Source organism: Marmota monax, unplaced genomic scaffold (genome assembly GCF_021218885.2).
Source record: "Marmota monax isolate L192 unplaced genomic scaffold, Marmota_monax_Labrador192_F-V1.1 WCK01_AAM20220418_F8-fsc00054, whole genome shotgun sequence".
Taxonomy (NCBI): Eukaryota; Metazoa; Chordata; class Mammalia; order Rodentia; family Sciuridae; genus Marmota; species Marmota monax.
The window spans coordinates 5,084,410-5,106,189 of NW_026692145.1; the positions used below are offsets into that span (position 1 = coordinate 5,084,410).

General features: G+C 45.9%; 1 protein-coding gene across 1 annotated transcript in view; it reads right to left on the minus strand.

Annotated features, from left to right (window-relative positions):
• The window catches only part of Xpnpep2 (X-prolyl aminopeptidase 2), a 28,706-nt gene extending 12,652 nt beyond the window's left edge, over positions 1 to 16,054 (minus strand). Inside the window, exons 1-13 of the mRNA XM_046468470.2 lie at positions 15,732 to 16,054; positions 13,119 to 13,192; positions 11,481 to 11,591; positions 9,950 to 10,013; positions 8,246 to 8,350; positions 7,912 to 7,998; positions 6,761 to 6,907; positions 3,938 to 4,039; positions 3,183 to 3,264; positions 2,682 to 2,877; positions 1,829 to 1,918; positions 774 to 883; positions 117 to 194 (exon numbers count right to left, since the gene is read on the minus strand). Coding sequence (XP_046324426.1) covers positions 117 to 194; positions 774 to 883; positions 1,829 to 1,918; positions 2,682 to 2,877; positions 3,183 to 3,264; positions 3,938 to 4,039; positions 6,761 to 6,907; positions 7,912 to 7,998; positions 8,246 to 8,350; positions 9,950 to 10,013; positions 11,481 to 11,591; positions 13,119 to 13,192; positions 15,732 to 15,780 — 1,295 coding nt within the window. The 5' untranslated portion in view covers positions 15,781 to 16,054. The remainder of the gene's footprint in view (positions 1 to 116; positions 195 to 773; positions 884 to 1,828; positions 1,919 to 2,681; positions 2,878 to 3,182; positions 3,265 to 3,937; positions 4,040 to 6,760; positions 6,908 to 7,911; positions 7,999 to 8,245; positions 8,351 to 9,949; positions 10,014 to 11,480; positions 11,592 to 13,118; positions 13,193 to 15,731) is intronic.
• Positions 16,055 to 21,780: the final 5,726 nt, after the last annotated feature.

The window sequence follows — 21,780 nt, forward strand, 5'->3', positions numbered from 1 at the left end:
AACCTCAAATGTGGACTTTGGGCCCAGAGCATTCCCTCCTCTACCTCAGTCCCTCTTCACCCACAAGATCCAACCCTTGCCACCAGAATCCTAGAAAATTCTTTCTCCTGAAGTACCTGTAGTGGGCCAGGGCAGCATTCAGGCCACTAGCAGAGATGGTTTGGAAACTGGGTCCAGAGGAGAAGTTTTCTTCTCTGGATTGTGCAAAGCAAGAAATGGTCAATGAATGGGTGCTCAGTCTGACTCCATTTAGCTCTCTCAGCCCCACTTCCTGGTTCCATCTTCCCAGGGCCAGTCCTGACATTTATAGAGCACTTGAGAATGGAAAAGGCCAGATTATAAAGAACTATAGAGAATTCCCCCTCCACCTTCATTTTACAAATGGGAGTAAAGAAAGTTAGCTCCTTGTATCTGAAAACGACCCCAGCCCCGGATCAATATGTTTCTCCTCAACAATACAATACGTCCTTGGTGTGCCCCAAGAGCTCCCCTCCCTATTGGGAGCTCTCAAGTGGTGCAGTAGCCAATTGGCCTGAGCCAGCCTCCCGGGGAGAGAGAGCCCGTGTCTGAAGTAGACACTAGAGGGCGCTGTTGGTCATCCCACTTTCAGCGGGGCTGGAGCTTGTCCTCCAACACCCCCTGCCCAGCTCCCAGACCACCCAAGATCCTGTCTCTCCTATTTCCAAATACAAGGAAGATCTTCCTTACCTCTAAGTAAGTAGACTAATTATCCCTCCCTGCCCCCACCCCCACACTGGAAGATAGTCTTTCACCCTCGGAACTTGTCCACGAGCTCTGCCCCTGAGAACTCATCCACCGTGCCTTTGGGTACATTCTTCTCCAGCCAGACCAAGTACCGGATCACAGCCACAGCGTCCCGCACCTGGAGATTGGGAAGCAGAGAAGCAGGCTGAGGTATGGTCAGAGTGCCAGCCACAGGCTCTGGGACAAAGATCAGCCACTTTGGGTTCTGGAGCTTTGAAAACATGGATCTGACCTGCTATTTGATATCAAAGGATTCTACTTAATGTTTATATCTGATCGTAATGTGCTCATGTTTTCAAAAGCATTCTTATCTTTACAGATGCTTACTGAAGTGTTGACAGCAGAAATGATTTGATATCTGGGATTTGTTTTAAAATAATCTAGCAGCAGAGGATGGGAGTGGAGGTCATGAATGTGGGGTTATAGACAAAATGAGACTGGCTTGGAGTTGATGATTGTTGAAGTCAGGTGATGGGGACACACGGAATCATTATGCTACCTTCTCTCCCATAGCATACATTTAAAGTTTTCCCTTAGGGAAAAAAAATTTAAATGAGGTAGCTTAACCTAATTTTAACAAGAATATTCCAGAAAAGTGTGCTGCTGTCTTGCCAGGATGAAGAAATCATTACAATACATAGTTAATATTTAGGGAGTGCTCAAAGAACTGCACACATGTGCGCCCCCCCACATATTCTTCATTAAATATCCACTATAATTGTGTGCTATAAGATTATTATTTGATCCTCCTTTTTCTGATAAGGTAACAGGCCTAGAGAAGTTAAATGACTTGCCCAAGGTTACCCAGCTAGGAAGTGGGTGGAGCTGGAGTTTGAACTCAAACACTGTACCTTCCAGCTGCCTCCTGCCCCCACATGCCCATGCTTTAAACCATGGCACTATCCTGGGAGTGAGGGGGCAAAGGGCAGGTGGGTGCTCAGGAGTTTGGTGTCTGCTCCTTTGTTTCATTGAGGGTATTCTTTAGGTTCCTTTGAAGGCTTTCCTCTCCAACCCATCAGACTGGTAGCTCCCTCAAAGCCCACCTTCCTGCACATGGACTTACATGGCTGGCCTTGAGGAGTGCCTGCTCCTTGCTATTCTTCACTGCTTTGGTCACCATCACTGGGGAGTAGGTGTCTGCCAAGAGTTTCTCCTGTTGGGGACAGGGAGGGAGAAGAGATCTGGAAGCACCCTCCAAGGCACAGTAGTGTTTGCAAAGGACTGGCAGGAAGTCCCAGCTGAGGTCAGATGTACTGCTCCCTGGCATGGTGATGCCCTCTCCTTCAGGAGCTCTCTGACTACACAGATCTTTCCTAATCTTCCTTGTTCAGTTTGACCCTCCCTCCAGAAGGCTTCCTTGATTAACACTGCCTTAGCAGTTTATTTCCACCTGCACTCTAGAATGGTTCAGGAAATGGGCTGTTCTGACAGTGTAAGTTTCCTGTACATATCATAGTGGCTACCATTTATTGAGTGCCTACTATGTGTCAAACAGTGGGCTTTACATATAATGTCTCCTTTAAATATCCAGGGCAACTCCTGTTGAGATCAGGACTCATTTTACAGGTGAGGAAACTGAAACCCAGATTGGCTTAATTACTTGTCCAAGGTCATTGTAGAGCCAGTTAGGAGCACACCTGGGGTTCACTGTCAGGTTTGCTGACTCTAAGGACTGCTAGACCAGGCTGTATTCTCTCTAGCTTCTTCATGGTATGAATGTTTTGTCTCTGTGGACAGACATCCCAGCTTCCTCTTCTTTTGTCTCTTCCCAGTGAGGTCTACAAGGGACACACAGTACACTCAACTGATCAGCTGACTCAATGTCTAAGGGGCTTTGACCCCACTTTTAGTTGACGCTTACCAGGCCTGGAGTGGGGGTTAGGTCTCTGTCATGAGCTGGAGCCTGCCAAACCCACCTTGGGTATTACTTCATAGAGCCCATACATGGTATAGCTGGTCCCAATCCAGATCCTCACATCTTCCAAGGCATAGGCCTGGATGCTGTCACGGACTTGGCTGTAGTCCTCAAGTTGCACGCACATGGGGCCTATGCAGCTGGAATTCAGGTACTGGAGAGTCTCAGGGCTAAAGCGACTCTTGTTTACAAATAACCTGAGTGGGGAGGGAATACTAGGAGTGTCTGCTAAGGACAAAGCAAAGAACCAGAGACATATACAGTTTCTTTGTTCCTAATAGTAAGAGGAAGCCAGCACAGGAAGCCAAGATTTGGGGTTCATTGGGAATAGAGGTCAAGTGGTCAGGAAAAGCCAACATGAGATTTCCCAAAGGGTCTTGCTGGAGCAGGTGCCAAGATCATGGGCAGTCTGAAGGCTATATATTGGGGTGGGGTCAGTGGTGGGGCAATGAGGACAGAAGTTGGAGGAAGTTCATGACAGCAAGCCAAGGAAAAGCCTTACCTGATGGAGGAGTTCGTGAGCAGTGTGTAGGAATAGAAGAAGGGGTTATAGGGGATGTCATTGCTGCGAAGGTTGAAGAGCCCTTGAAAAGAATCAATGGGGACTGTTTGAGGCTGATCTGCTTGGGGGTGAGCATTTCAGACACCTTTGCCTGTTTGCTTTGTTTCCCCCAATTTGCTGGGTGTACACTTTTATCATCTGGGTCTGAATGGTTCTAAGTCCTTTTGGGTGGGTGGGTGGGGGATTCAAGATACTGATGGGAGCTACAGACCTATCTCCCACCCTTCCCTGTGCAGGTATCCAGCATGAAGCACCCAGTTTTAGTGGGTCTTTAGAATGTCTGAAGCCCAGCTATATGGATTGGGCAAGAAGCCCTGAGCCATGTTGGAATGGAGTAGGGTTACTCTGGGTGTTAAAGTGGGGTCTGTGAGTGCCCTGGGATAGTGGCCAGGCTGGTGAGAGGAGTTTGTTGGTCCTCTTCTCCTAAAGGAGACAGATGCACTCTGCTGCCATGGTCAGTTCATTCCTTTGGTGGCCTGTGGGCTGGCCCCACCTTGCCTAAGGCCTCCTGGTTTCCTTATTCTGCAGACATGAGCTACTGTTCCCTTATGCCTTTTAGGTCTCACAGGTCATGGCCATAGAGCTCTTAGCAGCTGGTAGGTACATGGTTGTTTGGGGAACAGCTCTGTGTTGTAGGGTCCAGGAGGCTTGTGGGGGAACTCCTGCACCATTTGTGTCCATAAATCCACACTCACAGGCCGTCTCATCAAGCGCCGACAGAAGAACAGCAGTTGGGGCCTTGCTATGCGCCTGCATCTGGCTTCGGATGCCAGATACTTTCTCCTGCCAAGTGCTCCCTAGAAGCAAAGGAGCCCAAAGAAAGTGTAAACGACATATCTTATCTTTGACATTTGGTTCCTGGGAGGGCTCCTTGGAATAGTAGTTTTCCATTTTTTTTAAACAAAGCAGTAGAATCCTTTCTTCAAACAAACTTTTTAATAGTGTAGTCACTAATGACATGGGCTCAGGATCTAGACTGGGCTCAAATAACCTGGTTTTGTGATTATTAGCTTGGAGACCTTGGGCAAATTATTAACCCTTCTGTGTCTTATTTTGTGCATCTTTAAAATAGGGATAGGATATAATAATAGGATCTACCTCAATAGGGTTGCTATGAGGCTCAAATATTTATAAAGCATGTAGAAAGTTGTTTTGGCACATAATGGGTCTAGTATAGTTTTCTGGTGGATAAACAAGTATGCAGAAAGAGATCAGGAGAGCTGCTTTATTTGAAGGGCAAAGGGAGAAGGCTGTTGCCATGTTCAACTCTCCCCCACAATAACCCCAGTACTTAATCAGCCCAGGGGTTTGGGGCTAAACACTCTGTGACTATCATTTTAATTCTTCCTTGCCCCATTTTATAGATAAGGAAACTGAGATTTCAGAGAGGTAAAGTGACTTATCTAGGATTTCCTAGTAGCAGGAGGTGGGACTTGGATTTGAACTCAGGTCTGTCTGACAGCATGACCCACACTCCTAATCTGTACAGACATGTAATATCTTGCTAAAACTGTCAGTCTCTGGACCTGTCATTAGACTGTGTGCCACAGTGCCATCCTTTCTAGTATGCCTGCATCTGGATTCTAGGACGTTAGTTTTTCACTAATGACATGCCCCCTGCAAGGCATATGGAATCTGCCCCTAGATAGGACTAGGAATTTTTTTTTGGAAGAAGGTTGTAGGCATTAAGGGTCCTGTTTGGGTCTAGATATGAACATAAATGATAACTTAATGCCATTTAAAAATGTTATGCAAACAGATAAAAACTATTCAATAAGAACTAAATCTTTGGGTATGATATACTTTTTAGTTTTATTTTGTTGCAGTGAAAATAGACATAGCATAAAATTTATCATTTTAACCTTTTTAAAGTGCACAATTCAGTTGACTTTAAGTACATTCACAATATTGCACAACCATCCTGCTATCTAATTCTAGAACATTTTCATCATCCTAAAAGGAAACCTTGTACACATTAAGGAATCACGTCCCATTTTCCCCTCCTTCCAGGCCCAGGAAACCACTAATCTGTTTTCTGTCTCTATGGATTTTCCAGTGCTGGGTGTTTCATGTAAATGGAATCACACAATATGTGGCTTTTTTTGAATGGCTTCTTTCACTTAGAATTACATTGTCGATATTCATGAATATGATACATCTTTGAGAAAACAAATGAAACCAAATTTCAATGGTCTTACACGTTCAGCTATCTTTGTGTAGCTAACTTTTCATGTTCTGCCCTTTTCATTATTCCAGCCCTTCACCTGCCTTTAAAATCTGCAAGTGACTGGAGAGAAAATCTCTTTTGTCTAAACTTCTTAAAGCTGAACTCTGTTCTTCCGCTTTCAGGCCCACTTCTGGCTCCCGATGGCTTATTCCTTGAATAGTAGCAGCCTGAGATGCCTCAACTTCTCCCTTGCCTTTGGAAAGTGACAAAAATCATGCAAATCTGACCCCAATCTCTGCTCTTTTTATCCTCACCTCTTCCTGGTATAACCATGACCTTCTTTATCTAAACAAGATGAGTTTTATTTATGACAAACAGTCTTGGATAGCCAGTTTCTTTAAAAATGGTGTCAGGATGAAGAAAGTATGATTCTTCAAGTTAACATTGGAACAGATAAAGAAAATTGGTCACAATTTTCATTCATTTCATCATAGCCACAATTTTGAAATTAGCCTTCTGCTTTTTAAAAAACTCCTTTCTAAAGCATAAATGCACATGGACTTGTGTGTGGAAAGGAACCTCTCAGATTGTGTAATGTGATTAGGAGTACTAATCTATTGGCTCATTCAGAATTCCAAGAGAGGGTAGGGGTGGTTGGTGGCCCAAACTGATTTACAATCAGTCCTGGTCAGCATTTTAGTTATTACTTAAAAGAATCACAGAGCATACTGATGATCTCGTATCAAGTATTTAGATAGTATTGACAAGGTCAAGGTTATGGATGATAGATTTTTTTTCTGGGTCAGTTAACTTTCTTTTGTGATCTAGCCAAAACCTGAACCCTCATCTATGTTGCCAACTGACCCCAAACTTGGTTATCTACTTAATCTCCACCCCAGCCATCTCTGAAATCTAAATTCTTCACCACAGGAGGGCCAGAAATAAAAGGTTGAATGATTCAATATGAACCAGCCTCCACTACTGGAGAAGCAACTCAGACCATGTACTTTCTCTCTTCAGAGGGTTTTTCATTTTCTCTGACTCTCCTGTTTCCTCCCTTCCTGCTCACTCTTGCTTCAAATCCCAACATCCTTTCTTTATTCTAGCATTTTCTAAATATGGTCTGAAGACCATTGGACTAGGGACTCTCCGTGGGGAGAGGGCCCAAAAAGCTGCATTTTAACCAAGCATCCTGGGCAACCTGGGTGTATGCTAAGGCTTGCAAATCATTGCTTTGGTATTTTTTCAGCAAAAAAAAAAAAAAACAAAAAAACAAACAAACAAAAAAAAAAACCTCTGGGGATCCTTGTGTTTATACAAGTTGGGAAAGAGAATGGGCTTATGGAATCACCTGTGAATGCCTCCTGCAGGGCATAAATAGGTTGGCTTGGCACTGGGGGCCTTTCTGATCCCCACACCAGATCCACAAGATTGGACGTAATGGACACCAGCTGTCTGTTGGAGCCCTGGAGGGCCAGGTCATAACTCTTCCAGGAGTCTGCAAGATAGGAAGGAGTCACTTTCACCTTGCCCATTTACACCTCAGGAAAAACTGTGATTTGAAGCAAGTTAGTCCTGATTCCCTTTGCCTGCTGTTCCACTCCCATAGCCCAAAGTGTTATGAGCCTGCCCCAGCATTCTGGCCCTTCTGGAATTCATGCCCTACCCTGGGCTTTACCTCACATCCTACTCCTTCTGTTTTCCAAGCTTAACTTGTCCTGAACACACCTCAATCCTGTCCACTGCCAATTGGCTAATCTTGTCTTATAAAGTACCAATGGTTGGGTGCAGTCCCTCCTTTGAGACTTCAATGCCACTGTTTAAATGAATGGTGATGTTCAAGTCATTGGATAGGCTGGCAAAGAAGTCAATTTGGAAGTAGGAGTCATTCAGTGTGTATTCATGAAAATTCCACCATTGAGGACATAATCTGGCCAACTGCCTGGGGCCCTAGAACTCAGGAATCTATATTCCCAGGAGTCCTGTTTGACTTAAAGTCCATCCCAACTCCATTTACCCTTCTAAGCTACATTCCAGAAGGGGGTTTCTTGTTGATGCTAAGTACCATAACTGGTAGAGTTCCCGGCCACAGAAGATAGTTGTGGGTTTAAGGACATCCAGGCAGGCCTATTTACCCACTAGATCTTAATAATTCCCTGAGTCTCCTAGGTTGATTTTCTGTACTCATGACTTTTAACAAATTCCATGTTCATTTTTTTTTGTGGTGCTGGGGATTGAACCCAGGGCCTTGTGTATGCAAGGCAGGCACTCTATCAACTGAGCTATATCCCCAGCCCCCTCCATATGCATTTTAACGTATTTAATTACACAATTCATGAATACATCTTTGTTGCAAAATATTCTGCAACCATAGCTTCAAAACACTCTATCTCGGCTACATCACTACCACCTTTCTAAAAAGGTATGTTTCTTTACCTCTCAGGAAATCTGAGCCCTACCCTGCTGGTTTGGACAAATCTAGGGACTGAGGGAAGAACATACCAATAGAGAAGAGGAAAGGGTCAAAGCCCACACTCCCTCCAGAAGGAATCTCATCCAGCAGCCAGGTGACAATGGGAGTGGTACCAACTGAAAGACAAGAAGGAATGTAGAGGTCACCTCCAGGGTCAGCCTCAGGCTTTCTAGCCAGGTTTCTGACTATGATAGTCCTACCATGTGTGTCCTTGGGATCAGCCTCAAAGGTCAGGGATCGCCTCAAATCTCCTGAGCTTTCCACAGAGGCTCAGCATGGCCCTGAAAGACCCCCTCACCTATACTTTCCAAAACCTAGTCTGGGATGCCGGGCTGTGGGGACAGATCCATGTGGGCCTTCTACCTTCTTTATGGAGCTCCCAGTTGCAGTCCATTTGTCGCTCAGCCTGAGTCCAGTAGCGACTGTCGGTCCAGAGAGCTGCTTTCCTCAGGGTCACCACTGCAACACCTGGGGTAGAACAGAGAAACTTGGAGGTGAGGGTGAAGGCGAAAGTGAGGAGTATGTTTTCAGTGGATGGATATGCAATACAGTGCTGGTTCTGAGATGTCACAAGGGACCTCTTAGAAAGAGTCTGCCTCTGCCTCCTTTGGAAGGAGAGGCAGGAAATGTTAAAGAGAGCTTCAGGGAAAGCTGACAGAAGAATGTACTGGATCAGGCATCTCCATGTTGAGGATATATATATATATATATATATATATATATATATATATATACACACACACACACACACACACACACATATAGACACAATATCTTTGTTTATTTTTTATGTGGTGCTGAGGATCAAACCTAGTGCTTCACACGTGTGAGGCAAGCGCTTTGCCACTGAGCTAAGCACTCTACCACTGAGTGGTAACCCTAGCCCTGTTGAAGATTTCTCCATTGAAAGGGTCATTAAGACTTTTACCAGGAGAAGTAGGATCTGTTTTTGCCAGTCCAAAAGATCTGATCCTGGCCAGATACGGTGGCCCAGGACTATAATCCCAGTGACTCCAGAGGTAAGGCAGGAGGATCACAAGTTTGAGGCTATCCTGGGCAATTTAGTGAGACCCTGTCTCAAAATAAAAAAGAAATCAAAAGGACTGGAGATGGGGGCTGGGATTGTTGCTCAGTGGTAGAGTGCTTGCCTGGCACATGTGAGGCCCTGGGGTCAATCCTTAGCACCACATAAAGAGATAAATAAATAAAGTAAAAAATCCATTGACAACTAAAAAATATTTAAAAACAAAAGGGCTGGAGATGTAGCTCACTGGTAATGCACTCCTGGGTTCAATCTCCAATACCAAATAAATGTATAAATAAGAGAGAAAGAAAAGAGCTCATACTGCATGTAGGTGCTCTCAGTGTCAATACTTGGTTCCTGATAGGGACACTAAATCAGAGGCTTACTTGAAGATTGATGGGGAAGACAAATCTAGCAAATCTGGCAAAGAGAGTTAGGGCTCATGGTGGGCAAAGGCAAGGCAGCTTGGAGTGCAGGGAAGAAATGTTTGAGGATCAGCAAAGGAAATCTGGATTTCATTTAAGGGGCCAGGATCGGGGATGGGGTGTGTTTTAGAAACTGGGACATCATTAAGGGCTTCTATATTTGTGTCTTATTTGGCCATGTGAAGTGGTATTGTCTGTAAAAAGATTTGCAGAGTACAAGTTTATCCCCAAATGAGTCATCTGAAGGGAAAAGTGGGGCCCTAGTGGCTAGATGTAGAAGTAGTAACTGTCTCAGAAATGGAGTTCAGGGAGTGCTGGGCTGGCATAACTACAGCAGAGGTAATGATTATGGGAAGGAAGCCCGGAGGTCATATGCTGTCTTTCTGCACAGAAATGTGGCCAGTGGACCATGAGATGTGTGCCCTGGAGAACCTGGTGGCTTCAAGGGTGGTGAGGACAGGCAGAAAGGGAGAGAGAGGAGTGGGGAAAAAGAGAGGAAGAGGACTCTGGATAATAGGCCCAGGGGTCCTGGTTCTTGAGGCACTAGCCATTCCAGGTCCCCCTCTTAACACCTCTAGTCTACCAAAAGAAGCAATAAGGGTAGGCAATGGCCGTTACCTGCAGTCCCTGTGAAGCCTGTAATCCACGCACGCCTCTCATCATGTCTGCCAATGTACTCACTCTAGGAAATTGACAACACCATCATTAGCCTTTTCCATGGGGTCAGATCCCCGTGTGGAAGGCCCCCAACCACATCCCAGTTTTTTTTTAATGTATGGTAAACTCCAATCAGTCCCACAAGACTAAGCATACTGTGCACCTCTTCCAGGAAGCCTTCTGTAACTCCCCCAACCTTCTATCTTTCCTTTCTTTGACCAATTTTATATCTCAGAGTCTCAAACCTATTGGCCTAGCATTAGACTCAGGGTTGCACTGGATTGTTTTGCAAGGGAGTTTGTCACTCTGACCAGAAAACAAGTTCTGTGTAGTCCAGGATCATGTCCTTTGGTTCCCCTTTCCAGATATCCCCTCCTCCCCAGTCTAGCTCTACCCTGGGTACATCATAAATAACTTCTGCATATTGCTTTATTGTTGAGTTGGACCTCTGTATCCATGGATTCCACATTTGTGGAATCACAGGCCAAAAGTATTTGTAAAAATTGTGCCTGTACTGAACATGTAGACTTTTTTTCCTTGTCATTACAGTATGACTACCATTTGTATATTTGTATTGTATTAGGCATTATAAATAATTTAGAGATGATTTGAAGTACATGGAAGGATGTGCACAGATTATGTGCAAATACTATGCCTTTTAAGGGATTTGAACATCCACTCATTGGGGTATCTGTGGGGCTCCTGGAACCAATCTCTTGCAGATACTGAGGGATGACTATATCCTGGTGCTCAGAATCCTTGGAAACAAGATATCATTATTCTCATTTTGCAAAAGAGAAAACTCAGGCTCAGAGAAGTTCACATCCTTATCCAAAGTTCTTAGCCTTCCCCAATAGGTGGGAAAACTAATTTAAGCAAGGCTGTTGACACTGAAAGTGCCTAACTTGGCTGATCTTGGGAAGGTGGGAGGGTGGAGGTAGAGCCAGTGGTGGGAAAAAGTAGGGTGGCTAGGCAGGTTTGCTGCTTTGGGAATAGTGGCCCTTGTTCTGACCATCTTGCTTCCTGTGTGTCCTCCCTCACAGCCTATCCACCATACTTGCATGGTCCAGGACTCTGGATCATCTCACTACTCCATTTAGCAGGCTATGGGATGGCCTGGGCTGAAAGGGAGCTTAGATTTCTTCCAGTCCAATTTCCAGCCTCCATTCTAACCTCCTAGGGCAGGGATGCCTTAAACATTCTCTCTGGATCTGCCACCTGGGAATTGATCAAAATTCATTTTGAAGTTGTTTTATCATTTCACTTCTTGTGGTTAATAGGATTTAGCTATACCTTCCTTCTGATGTAAAAGAATATCTTCTTTCAGTTGCCCTAAAAGTACCGTGCGCAAGCTTTCCACTTCCACCCCTTTGCCTTTCAAATCCATTCTCTGCCTTCATCTTCTGAGTCTTAGTCTCCTGTTTGTGGCCTGTGCTCACAGGCTAAGCCAGGGTAGCTGAGGGGGGAAAACGGAAGAGGAACAGTCCCTTACCATGTGGGCATCTGTGTCTGGGATGATGTAGGCAGAGAGATTCCAGGCCTGTATCTTCTGGCGGAGGGCTGTCAGCCGCACTGTAGTATTGACTGCAGTAACTGGAAGGTGCTAACAGGAAGACATCCAAACACATACAGACACAGGCATGCACTGCTTAGAGAAAATGATGACTCCCTCCACCCTGCCACCTCCAGAGGAGTCACAAGCCTCTCCTGAGGCTGGGGTTGGGGGTGGTTAGGCTGACCTGGCCTGGGGAGGGGTGGGGTAGCAGTTAATTTACTAGTTAGAGTAGATTAAGATGCCTGGGCTGAGAGAAGATGGAGGTGTTTTAGGAAGAGAAGGACCCCTTGTGACAGTAATGGGACCTGAGTCTAGGATAGGGTATTGAATGAGAACAGAGGGACCTGAGCTCTGGTCCTGAGCCAGGTTGCCAGGACAGTGCCTCTTTGGATACCTTGGGGTAGAGTAGCCAGATTTAGCCAATGATGTCCACCCAGTCACATTTGACTTTCAAATCAACAATGAATAATGTTTTAATATAAGTATGTGGCATGTACTATTTGGAGCATACTTAATACTAAAATATTATTTGTTATCTGAATTTCAAATGTAACTCAGTGTCCTGTATCTTATTTTACCATGCTACCTTGTGGCTTTTTCAACTTGTCACCCACTGGTCCCAAATGGCAAAGGATAGTGAATGAGTACCCCCAGCAGTTCCAGATATTGCCCAGAAAGATCCACTCCAAGTCAGACATATCCTTAAAGCCCAGTTTATCTATCCAATGAAAAATCATGTTTTTTTTGCTTATTTTGTTTTGCTTTCTACCCCAAACATATCCATGTTTGATTTAATATAAAAGTAATGTGGTTTGCCCCACCTGTTTGTCTGCCCTAGTGGTTCTATAAAGTTGATACTGCATGCAGATGTTCTAAGTTTATTTTGTGGCTTAGGGTACTATGCACTTGTTCACCTCTTCACACCTTTGGCCCACCCCTGCCTGGAGAAGATCTTTAGCCCAACTCTGGTCATGCAAAGAACCATTCTAGTCCCCAGCTAGGAAGCTGACCACCTGATTTCCTTTGGCTCGGATCTGCTGGGCCTTCTGGTCTTCACACCCTAGGTCTCATTCTCTTTGCCTTTTCGTTCCGTTGGCTCTTCTAGTCTCCTGACTTCCTCCCTCCTCCCTTTTCTGCTACTCTCTTCTCTGTTCTAGAATGTTTTCTTATTTCCCATCCTCCTCTTTGCCTCTGCCTATCCTCAAAGGCCAGCTAGAGTCTCTCTCCCTTCCTTCTTTCCTCCCTCCCTCCTCCTTCCCCCTGGGGGTTTCCCAGGGTCAGGCCAGGGCAGAAATAGGGCAGAAATAGAGAACACACTATGAAAATGAGTGGGGGGGGGGAGAGGAAGGGCACCACACCGGTCGGAGGCTGTATTGGAAACCTGAGACCCTACTTCCAGTCCTGATGGATGTTAATAAAAAACAGGGGCCCCGGGGTTGGGAAATCAGGAAAAAGCCTGTAGGGGAAGAAGCTCGAAATTGAGCCCATAGGGAAAGGTGAGGCCAACAAGGCGGGAGGTGTAGGGCGGAGCCACCTGCGGGATGGGGCTGCGTGTAGGTGGAGCCAAGTCCTTACCGGAGGGCTAGTAGAACAGTTTCTCACATCCTCTCTTGCAAGGTCTACTGGTGTTGGGTGGCTCCAGACATAAGCTAGAAACCAGGAGAAAAACCCGAGGTCATTTGGGGACCAGAGAGTTCTCAGAAAGGACAGGGACACCCTCTCTCAGCCCTGTTTTCCGCCCCAATCCTCCATCCTTTGAAGCCCACCATGCTGGCTGTCTCTACTTGAAGATAATAACAATCATGTTTCATGGGAAATCAGACTGAATTGGATGGCACCCCGGGTCACAATCAAAGAAACTAGTTTCATCAACAAGTGATTGCCCCTTTGGGTGGATTTTAGTGCTCATTACATCAATTTTTTCTTCTAACCTAATTGAGTCTTTTCAGGGCCTATTGAAGTGGAAAAGTTGTGTGTAAATTAAATTTTGTAATCAAATTTTCTTTGAAATGCTCTAGAGGATCTCTCTAAATAATCATCCCCATCTTTATTCTAGCCTTTTATAAATCTAATTTTATATATTAGGTTTACTTAAATTCAAGACCCACTTGTACTATTTCTTACAACCTGAATCTCTGCTTATCATTTTAGCCTTATTTTAAATATATAAGACAGCAATCCCATTCCAAAATCAGAACCTCCTGGGGAAAGATGGATTAGTATTTTAAAGAGTTCCATCTATGTGCCAATACTGAATTTATCGATTTATCTATTGAAGTCATGAGCCACACAACAACCTTATGGTCAATAAATAGCTCAAAAGATTTTATTGTTTGATGATGTCATAGCCATCTTAATTTGTGTAAGTATATTCCATGATGTTTCCAGAACTACAAAATTGGCTAATAGCATATTTCTCAGAACATGTCCCCATTGTTAAGCAACCCATGACTGTATCTTATTTGATACTTGCAACAACCCTGTGAGGTGGGTATTATTATTCATTTTCTACAGAGGATGAAGCCAAGGCCCAGGTAAGTTTGGTAAGTTGACCAAGTTTTGCCATACTGAGTCAGTGGTTGCTTGGGGATTTGAACCTAGGATATCTGAATACAAAACAGGGGGTGGGGCTGGGGAGGTAGCTCAGTGGTAGAGTGTTTGCTTAGCACGTGTCAGGCCCTTGGTTCAATACTCAGCATTGCACTCCCCCCCAAAGTGGGGGTGCCCTTTCTATCCTCCCACTCTGCCAATCATGGGGGGTGGGCCTGGAATGTGGGGGTCCATAGAAGGGACAGAGTGTATGGAGATGTAGTTTACAATTTGGGCTGTGTCCCAAATTTGATGTGACCCTAGGAGAGTGACCCAATATTCATTCCTAAATGTCTACTATAAAACCAGGCACTGGGCTAAGTACTCTCAGGTTCTGGGTCTCTGTAAAAAATGAAGACTGGATTTCAGTTCCTTCCTGTCAGAAAAGTCCAAGACTATCTCTGATAGTCTTTTCCTCCATCCTCTACCTTTACAGAGGCTCATGGGGGCCTGAGTATAGGGAGACACTATACTTTTACCTTCTGAGTGGGTTGAACTACAGATGGAAGGGGGTTGGCTAGTGTCTAACATCATGAATGCTCTGCCTGTATGTCTTGGCCTCATAAACTCAAGTGGGAGATGAGATCCATACTGTTCATTTAAGAAAATGAACACCCATTTCATAGGAAGAAATCTCTATTAAAATGGTAGTGCTAAGATGCCAACATAAGAAGCAAGACCATCCAACCCATGTCCCTGTTCTCTGAGGCCAGAAAGAGCAGGCTCTGAAGCCAAATCACTCTGTAACCCCTGGCACAGGGCCTGGCACTTGGGGGGGGGGTTCCTTAGGAACTGGATGCTGTATTAATGAGAAGGGTCCTGCTGACAAAGAGCAAAGGGAAGGGAGGGGAGGCCAGGGGTGAGGGAGGTGCTGAACTGGACACTTAGTTGAGGACAAACAGGGCATTGTAGGGGTGACCAAGATTCTCTCCTTGAGCAGTTTAGATAGGTCCTCTGAGCCCTTTTCTTGACAAGTCCCAAAGTTTTGGCCTTCTGTGTCAGTCCTGTCCTTTCCTGGCCTGCATTGACCCATCTTAGCAGGAATCCTGCCAATTAAGTTTAGAGAGACCCCCCTCCTTGATACCTGATCACCCTCAATATCCGATCAGATTCCTCTTCCTTTGCCCTTGATATCTGTTCGCCCTAGCCTATCTTCAACAAGAAACCTAAGTCAGTTTAGCAAGAATCCCCTTACTCTCAATGATTCTTCTTAGTAACTTTCCATGCACCGACCCCCTCCCTCTGTTTATTGGCTGTAAATTTCCAGTGGTCTCTGTTCTCTGCAGCATTGAGCCACTCCTATCTCCCCTGCTGCAGGGCTACTATTGCAGTAGTCTTGAATAAAGCCTTCCTTACAATCCTAATAAATGCCATAATCATTTTGTCATTAATGGGTGGATGGAAAGGTGCCCAAACAGATTAATTAGGCCCAAGTCACAAGCCCCTGAAGATCACCCTTGAAGGGGCCTCTTCTTGAAGACAGAGAGGGTGACCAAGAAAGAAGAAGACAATCAGGGCCCCACCCCTCAATCCAACCCCTTCTGAGCCCAGAGGGGAGAGGCCAGAGCTGCTCTCTAGGAGAGGCCCAGAAGCACATACCACAGAAGAGGATAAGCCAAGGGCAGCAGCCCCAGTGAGCCCAGGCCATGGGGTTTCCAGATGCCGCTGAGTAGATGGAGGGACTGGGGAGAGGGGCAGGTCTGTTTCTCTGGCCTCTTCTTCCGGCCCTTTCCTGGACTGGAACAGACAGGGGTGGGGACTGGCAATGGGAAGGAGGAGTCCAGCTGGTGGATGGAGAGTCCCCCTCTGATCTTTTGTTTCAGAGGGCTCTGGGAGCCACAGTGGAAAGGGGAGACTTGGGCTGCCCCAGATAACCTGTGCTGATTGCTTGTGGCTTGAAGTAGGGTGTAAGCCCGCCCCAGGGCATAGTCCAAAGATCTCTGAGACTGAGGAGCAACAGCTGGTCTCAATCAGCCTTCTTCTCCCAACCCCCTCTTCAGCAGCCCTGCCCTGGCCATTCCAGACTTCTGTCCCCACTCCCTCCAGCAAGCTGATTCCCATTAGTTTCCCCACTCCAGGCTTTGGCTACAGCCTTGCTTTTTGTTTTGGGATGGATATTTGCTCCTCCTTCTGCTCCTCCTCTGAGCTGGCCTGTCCCAGAAAAAAAGCCAGTGTCCTCTCTCTCCATAGTGCCTGGGAAGCCCCAAGGCACCCTTCGGGGAAGTCGGTTGCAACTAGATAGTTACTTTCTGGAGCTGGCATGATTTCCCTCAGGAGAGTCCACTTTGCAAAGATGCCCCCAGCCCTTCCCTTGGGCTCTTATTCAGCAGTTCCATTCAGCAGCACATTCCGGCTCTGCTAAATCCCAGCTGCTTAGGGATTGTTCACACTGTGAGGGAATGAAGGACCAAAGGCATCTTGGTTTGGAGGGATCAGGTGGTGCTACTGAAGAGGAAACAAGACCCAGACAGAGCAGTTTGGGGGCTCTGAGAAGACAAATTTGGTTAAATGGAAATGCCATTTCTGCCATAACTTCTGGAACAGGGATTTGGTTGTCCTGTATGCAGGTCACTCCTAAACAGCACAATTCCCTGTGAAGGTAGTGGAGCAGCTAAGGTCAGCCTTGTCCCTGTACCCAAGCATGTCAGAGACTAGCATGTGGCACCAGTGCCAAGGGCAGCTCCTAGTAAATGCTCTCTAAGATCTCTGTCCTCAGGCAAGTTGAGCCCAGAGAGGAATGCTTCAGGGAGAGACAGACCCAGCAGATGGTATTCCCTTCGTCTACAGGGCAAAAAGCATACTGCCCCCCTCTTTCTTTCTTGTACTGGGAATTGAACTTAGGGGCACTTTAACCACTGAGCCACATCCTCAGTCCTTTTTATTTTTTTAAATTTTGAGACAGGGTCTCACAAAGTTGTTTAGGGTCTTACTGAATTGCATAGACTGGCCTAGAACTTAATATCCTCCTGCCTCAGCCTCATGAGTTGCTGGGATTACAGGTGTGTACCGCTGCACCTAAAACCATTTCTTTGATTTAAAAAAAAATATCTACAACAAATTTAAGGCAGTTTTCAACAATCCATTCAAGAGCAAAATAGGCCATTTTGTAGAAGGAAAGGGTGTTGGTAAAGATGGCGCCGGAGTGCTTGTCTTCGGGGAGTTCTCGTGAATAGCGCGAACTTTGAATGGCCCATGAACCATCACCTCATATCCCTGTGAATGGCGCGAACTTTGAATGGCGCACTTCCAATCCCTGAAGTGGTGCGAACTCTCGGCCAATAAAAAAGTAACAGCCCACTCCCCCCTGATCCCCCTTACCCCGCGCTGAGCCCATAAATATCAGCACCCTGTTCGGGCTCACTGTCTTGCTCGACCCCCTTCTCTTCTGCCACCGGCCCCTGCGGTCCCGCTAATAAAATCTCGGACAGGTCAATGGTTGTTTTGGCTTGTTGAATTTACGGAGCTTTTCCATCGCTCCTTGCAAAGGGAACCTTCATGAACTCCCTGGTGGGGTAGAGTCAAAATGAACGAGGAAGCTCTATGAACCCTACCTACGGCCCCAGAGGACAGATCACAGACAAGGACTATGAGAAGAACTCTGTCATTCTGTGACTATTGAAACTCTTGTTGTCTTTTTCTTGTCCCTTCTTTCCTACCCTTAAAGAACTGGTGGTGAAGTTAGTCTCCGAGACCAGAGGACAAGAGAAATGCCCTCTCAAAGGTACTTGCCTCCTCTGTGCCATGTTTAGCCATCCTGGAGGGAAAACATGTAGAGTTGATGGGGTCATATAGAGGAAGGACTCTGAAGACAGCCTTCAATGACATGCACAGTCCTACCACTTCATCAGTGAACCTAGGAACACTGACACAGGAGCCAGACTGCTTGGATTTCAGTCCCGGCTCTGTCACAGACCAGCTGCATGGCTTTCATCTCTGAAACCTCAGTTTCTCTACCTGTGAAGGGATTATAAAAACAATAAATTGTTAAGGCTGTGATGAGATTTAAATGGGTTAATGTTTGTGACGCTCCTAGAACATGCCTGGCAGAGGATAAAAAGTAAATGCTATATGAGTGTTTGTTAATACAAATACATAACTAAAGTGAGTCTTGTCTGTACCTTGTTCTTTCTCTTTGGCCTCCAACACTGCTGAAATAGCAGTTACTGTTATAGCAAAGATCAGCTGGGCCCAAGGGCCCTGAAAGCAAACAAATGGTACAGACACCCCTCCCCCATCTTCTGGACTTTGCCTGGAATGGTCTCCACACAGTACTCAGCCCTTCAGTTCTGTCCCCTGAGTCCTTGCCTTGGCCCTGGTAGTGATGATGACCTCACCTGCCTTTACCCTCAGCTCCTCCCTTATCTCCTTATCTCAAAACCACTATCCGTACTCTCATCAATTTGGGGACTTGAACCCAAGTTGGCAACAGGCCTGAAGTAGAAAAGAATGATTCAGAATAGGGAGGGTGAAAGACCGAGGGTCCTTGTATCAAAGTTGTTTGGAAGACCCATGAATCACTGCAGTCTTACTGTGTCTTGCACAAGTGTTTATTTCACTTTTTGGTCCAAGGTTATCCAAATTCTGAAATTTGAGTAACTGTTTTCTAGGGTTACTGTCTCTATCCTCATTTTTTGTATCCTGAGCCAACCCCAGGCTTGTCACCCAGATCTGTTTTCTGACTTGGGCTTGCCCTTTCTGGGCACCGGTACCTGCCAAACTTCCACCAGAATGCACCAACTTGACTTCCATGTTCTTCTGCCTGAGGATGACCCATACGTATTCTGAGTCACAGCTCAGCTTACATTCACAATGTATTTGATATATTTGAAGAAGAAAATATAGTTAATGGGACCAGCATGCAAAAACCCTAGCACCAGGGCCATAAGCAGCTCTGCTGTGGGAACCTCTGGGAAAGTAGAACCAGGAGAAAGACCAAGAGGAGGGAGGTAAGGCCCAGCAGGCCAGAGCAGCAGGGGGCATTCTTCAGCATTAGGGGAGCAGTGGGAGCAGTGGTGGGGTGAATGTTGGCAGTAGAGGTACAGAAATGGCACTACAGGCAGTGGTGATGGGGAGCACTGGCAGTCTGGGGACAGACTGGTGGCAACACACCTGAGGGAGCACAGATGGGCAGATCCAAGCTTGAATAGCCTGTGGCAGTGGGAAAGTCAGATAACCAAATGGGACTCTGGGCACTGCAATGCCCCTACCTCAGGGATACTGAGGGTGAAATGATGAAAGGAGACCTAAGGTATTAACAGTTCTGCAGTTGGGAAAGACTTGTTAGTGCACTTCAGGTCTAACTGCTGATGTGACTTCAGAGGCTGACAGATTGGAAACTTCACCTTGTGAGCACAACATGTGACAGCTGCTTCCAAACCCCTTCATTTCCTCCCTCAAGGTTTCTCAACAATGCTGGGAGGTAAGTGGGGTCCTACCAGCATAAGGAGAGACAGACTTGGACAAGAACGGTGGCTTTGCCCAGGTCTGAGCTGACCTCTTGTCAGAGCTGGGACTCAAACTTAGGTTGGGGTGACTTTGAGGCTCCTGTTGCTTCCATTGGACCTCACTACTACCCCATCTGAAGTTCCTCCCTGGCTTCCATTGCCCTCAGGATAGAATTCAATTTCTGCAGCCCAGGAACCAAAGACTTCCTCCCTGATATATCCCACTACCCATATCTTGTCTACATTCTCTTCATTCATCAAACTCTAGTTCAGAAGTCACCTTGTCCACCAAGTTCTGACCACCTTGAGTTGATGCCTCCATCCCAGGTTCTTCTGTAACATTTTGTTTGAGCATCTACTTTAAACTTCTTACATTAACCCCTGTGCTTTCTTGACTCTTCTACTCTAGGTCACCCATCTCTGAAGACAGGAGCTTGCTCTTATAAATATTTGGATCTACAAAGGCATCTAGGACAGAGCCCAGCAAAAATTGAGATCAACGAAAGTTTGTTGAGTTGACACTAAATCCCAACAATGTGTAGTCCAGCGTGCCATATTGCTCCTGCAAGGAATGTGTTGATTGGGGGCAATTTTCCATCCCTAAAAGGTTGCTGTGGTGTTATTGGGTGTCCATTATATCACACCTGCCCCCTTTTGACAAATAACTACACTGCCTCTGTGTGTGTGTGTGTGTGTGTGCACATGTGCATTCATGCTCATATATGTATGTGGTTAGAGGGTAGGGGGCAAGTGTTTGTTTCATGGAAGCTGATTTTTGGTGTTATGTCACCCACAGATTCTCCACCCAGACAGCCAAGCAGCAGGGAATGGGGTTGGTCCCCTTAGAACAAGGATTGGCCATCCATTTTCTGTGGTTGGTAGATCCCAGGAGCAGCTCCTGTCCAGCAGCTCCCATGAATCCTCCTCTTCTTCCTTCTTTTTCTCCTTCTCCTCTTTTAAGTTGATGATTATGGTCCAGGAAGTATTTTAGTGAATTTCAGTGGGCCTGGCTGGAGACCTGTGTGGGCCAGTTCGCTTGGTTCACTTCTGTGATCACAGACTGAATCAGATCTTTAGCCCTAGCTGAGTCCTATGCTCAGCGTGTGTGTGATACAAACCTGTGTTTTATCCTCAGGGGTCTTGTAACAGGACACATGGTAAGAGCACCACTGGGGCTTGCTGAGGTTCCAGTCCATTCTACTCATGTCTCCATTTGATGGTCTTTTGACATTCTCCCAGACATTTCTCCTCTTCAGTAGCCAGATCTCTACTGCTCAGCCATTTTGGGACCCTCTCTCTACCATCTTCTCTCCATCCACACTACCTTTTCTTTCTGTCCCTTGTCCTATCTTTCCTCTAGCATCAGAAAATTGCCTGTTCTTTTCTCTCCACCTGAAATGTTCTACCCCGTCCTTCCTCTCTTGGCCCTATGGACTCCTCTTCTTTCCAGTCTCACCTCAAGTGTCACTTAGTCTCAAAGATCTCTCTGACCTCCTGGCTAGGTGGACTTCTTCTGGTATTCCCCTTATTGCTTTTCTCACAGTTTCTGTCATCTGCCTCTTAACATTTCCCCAATCTTGGGGATGACCATGACAATAAGCTCATGGTTGCCTCTCTCCCACATGTCTTCCATTATCTTGGGAGACATCAAGTTTCCTGTCAATGACTCATCTAATATCTGAGTTCTCTTGAGTCCAAAGCTCCTCAATTGAAAACCTTCTCCTCTACTCCTCCTTAGCCCTCCACACCCAGAGCAACATCTGAGGCCTCATCATTGCCTGGGATTACTGTCCTCTGTGATACTGAACTTCAACCTCCCATTCCTCCGCTACACCCTCTGCTCTGGCAACAGACCTTTCTTCCTCACTCTTATTACATCTGACTTTTTGCTTCACCAGATCTTCCTATCCATTATCCTATGCTCTTCCTCTCCACTTATCAGCATCCCCTGGTCTCATTTCCCTCATTTATTCTAAACTACATTAACCATCACCCCAACTTACTAACACACATTTAACTCTCCTATTTCTGTGACCTCCCACTGCATCCATCCTGTCAATCTTTATCTCCAAGTAAAGCATGCAGGGCCTCTGTGTGTATCATTCTTATTAATAGGAGTGTTCTTTCTCTAGAAATAAACATGGTTCACTCCTTCATTTCTTTTAGACTTCTGAAATGCCACCTCTGCAGAGAGACCTTCCCTG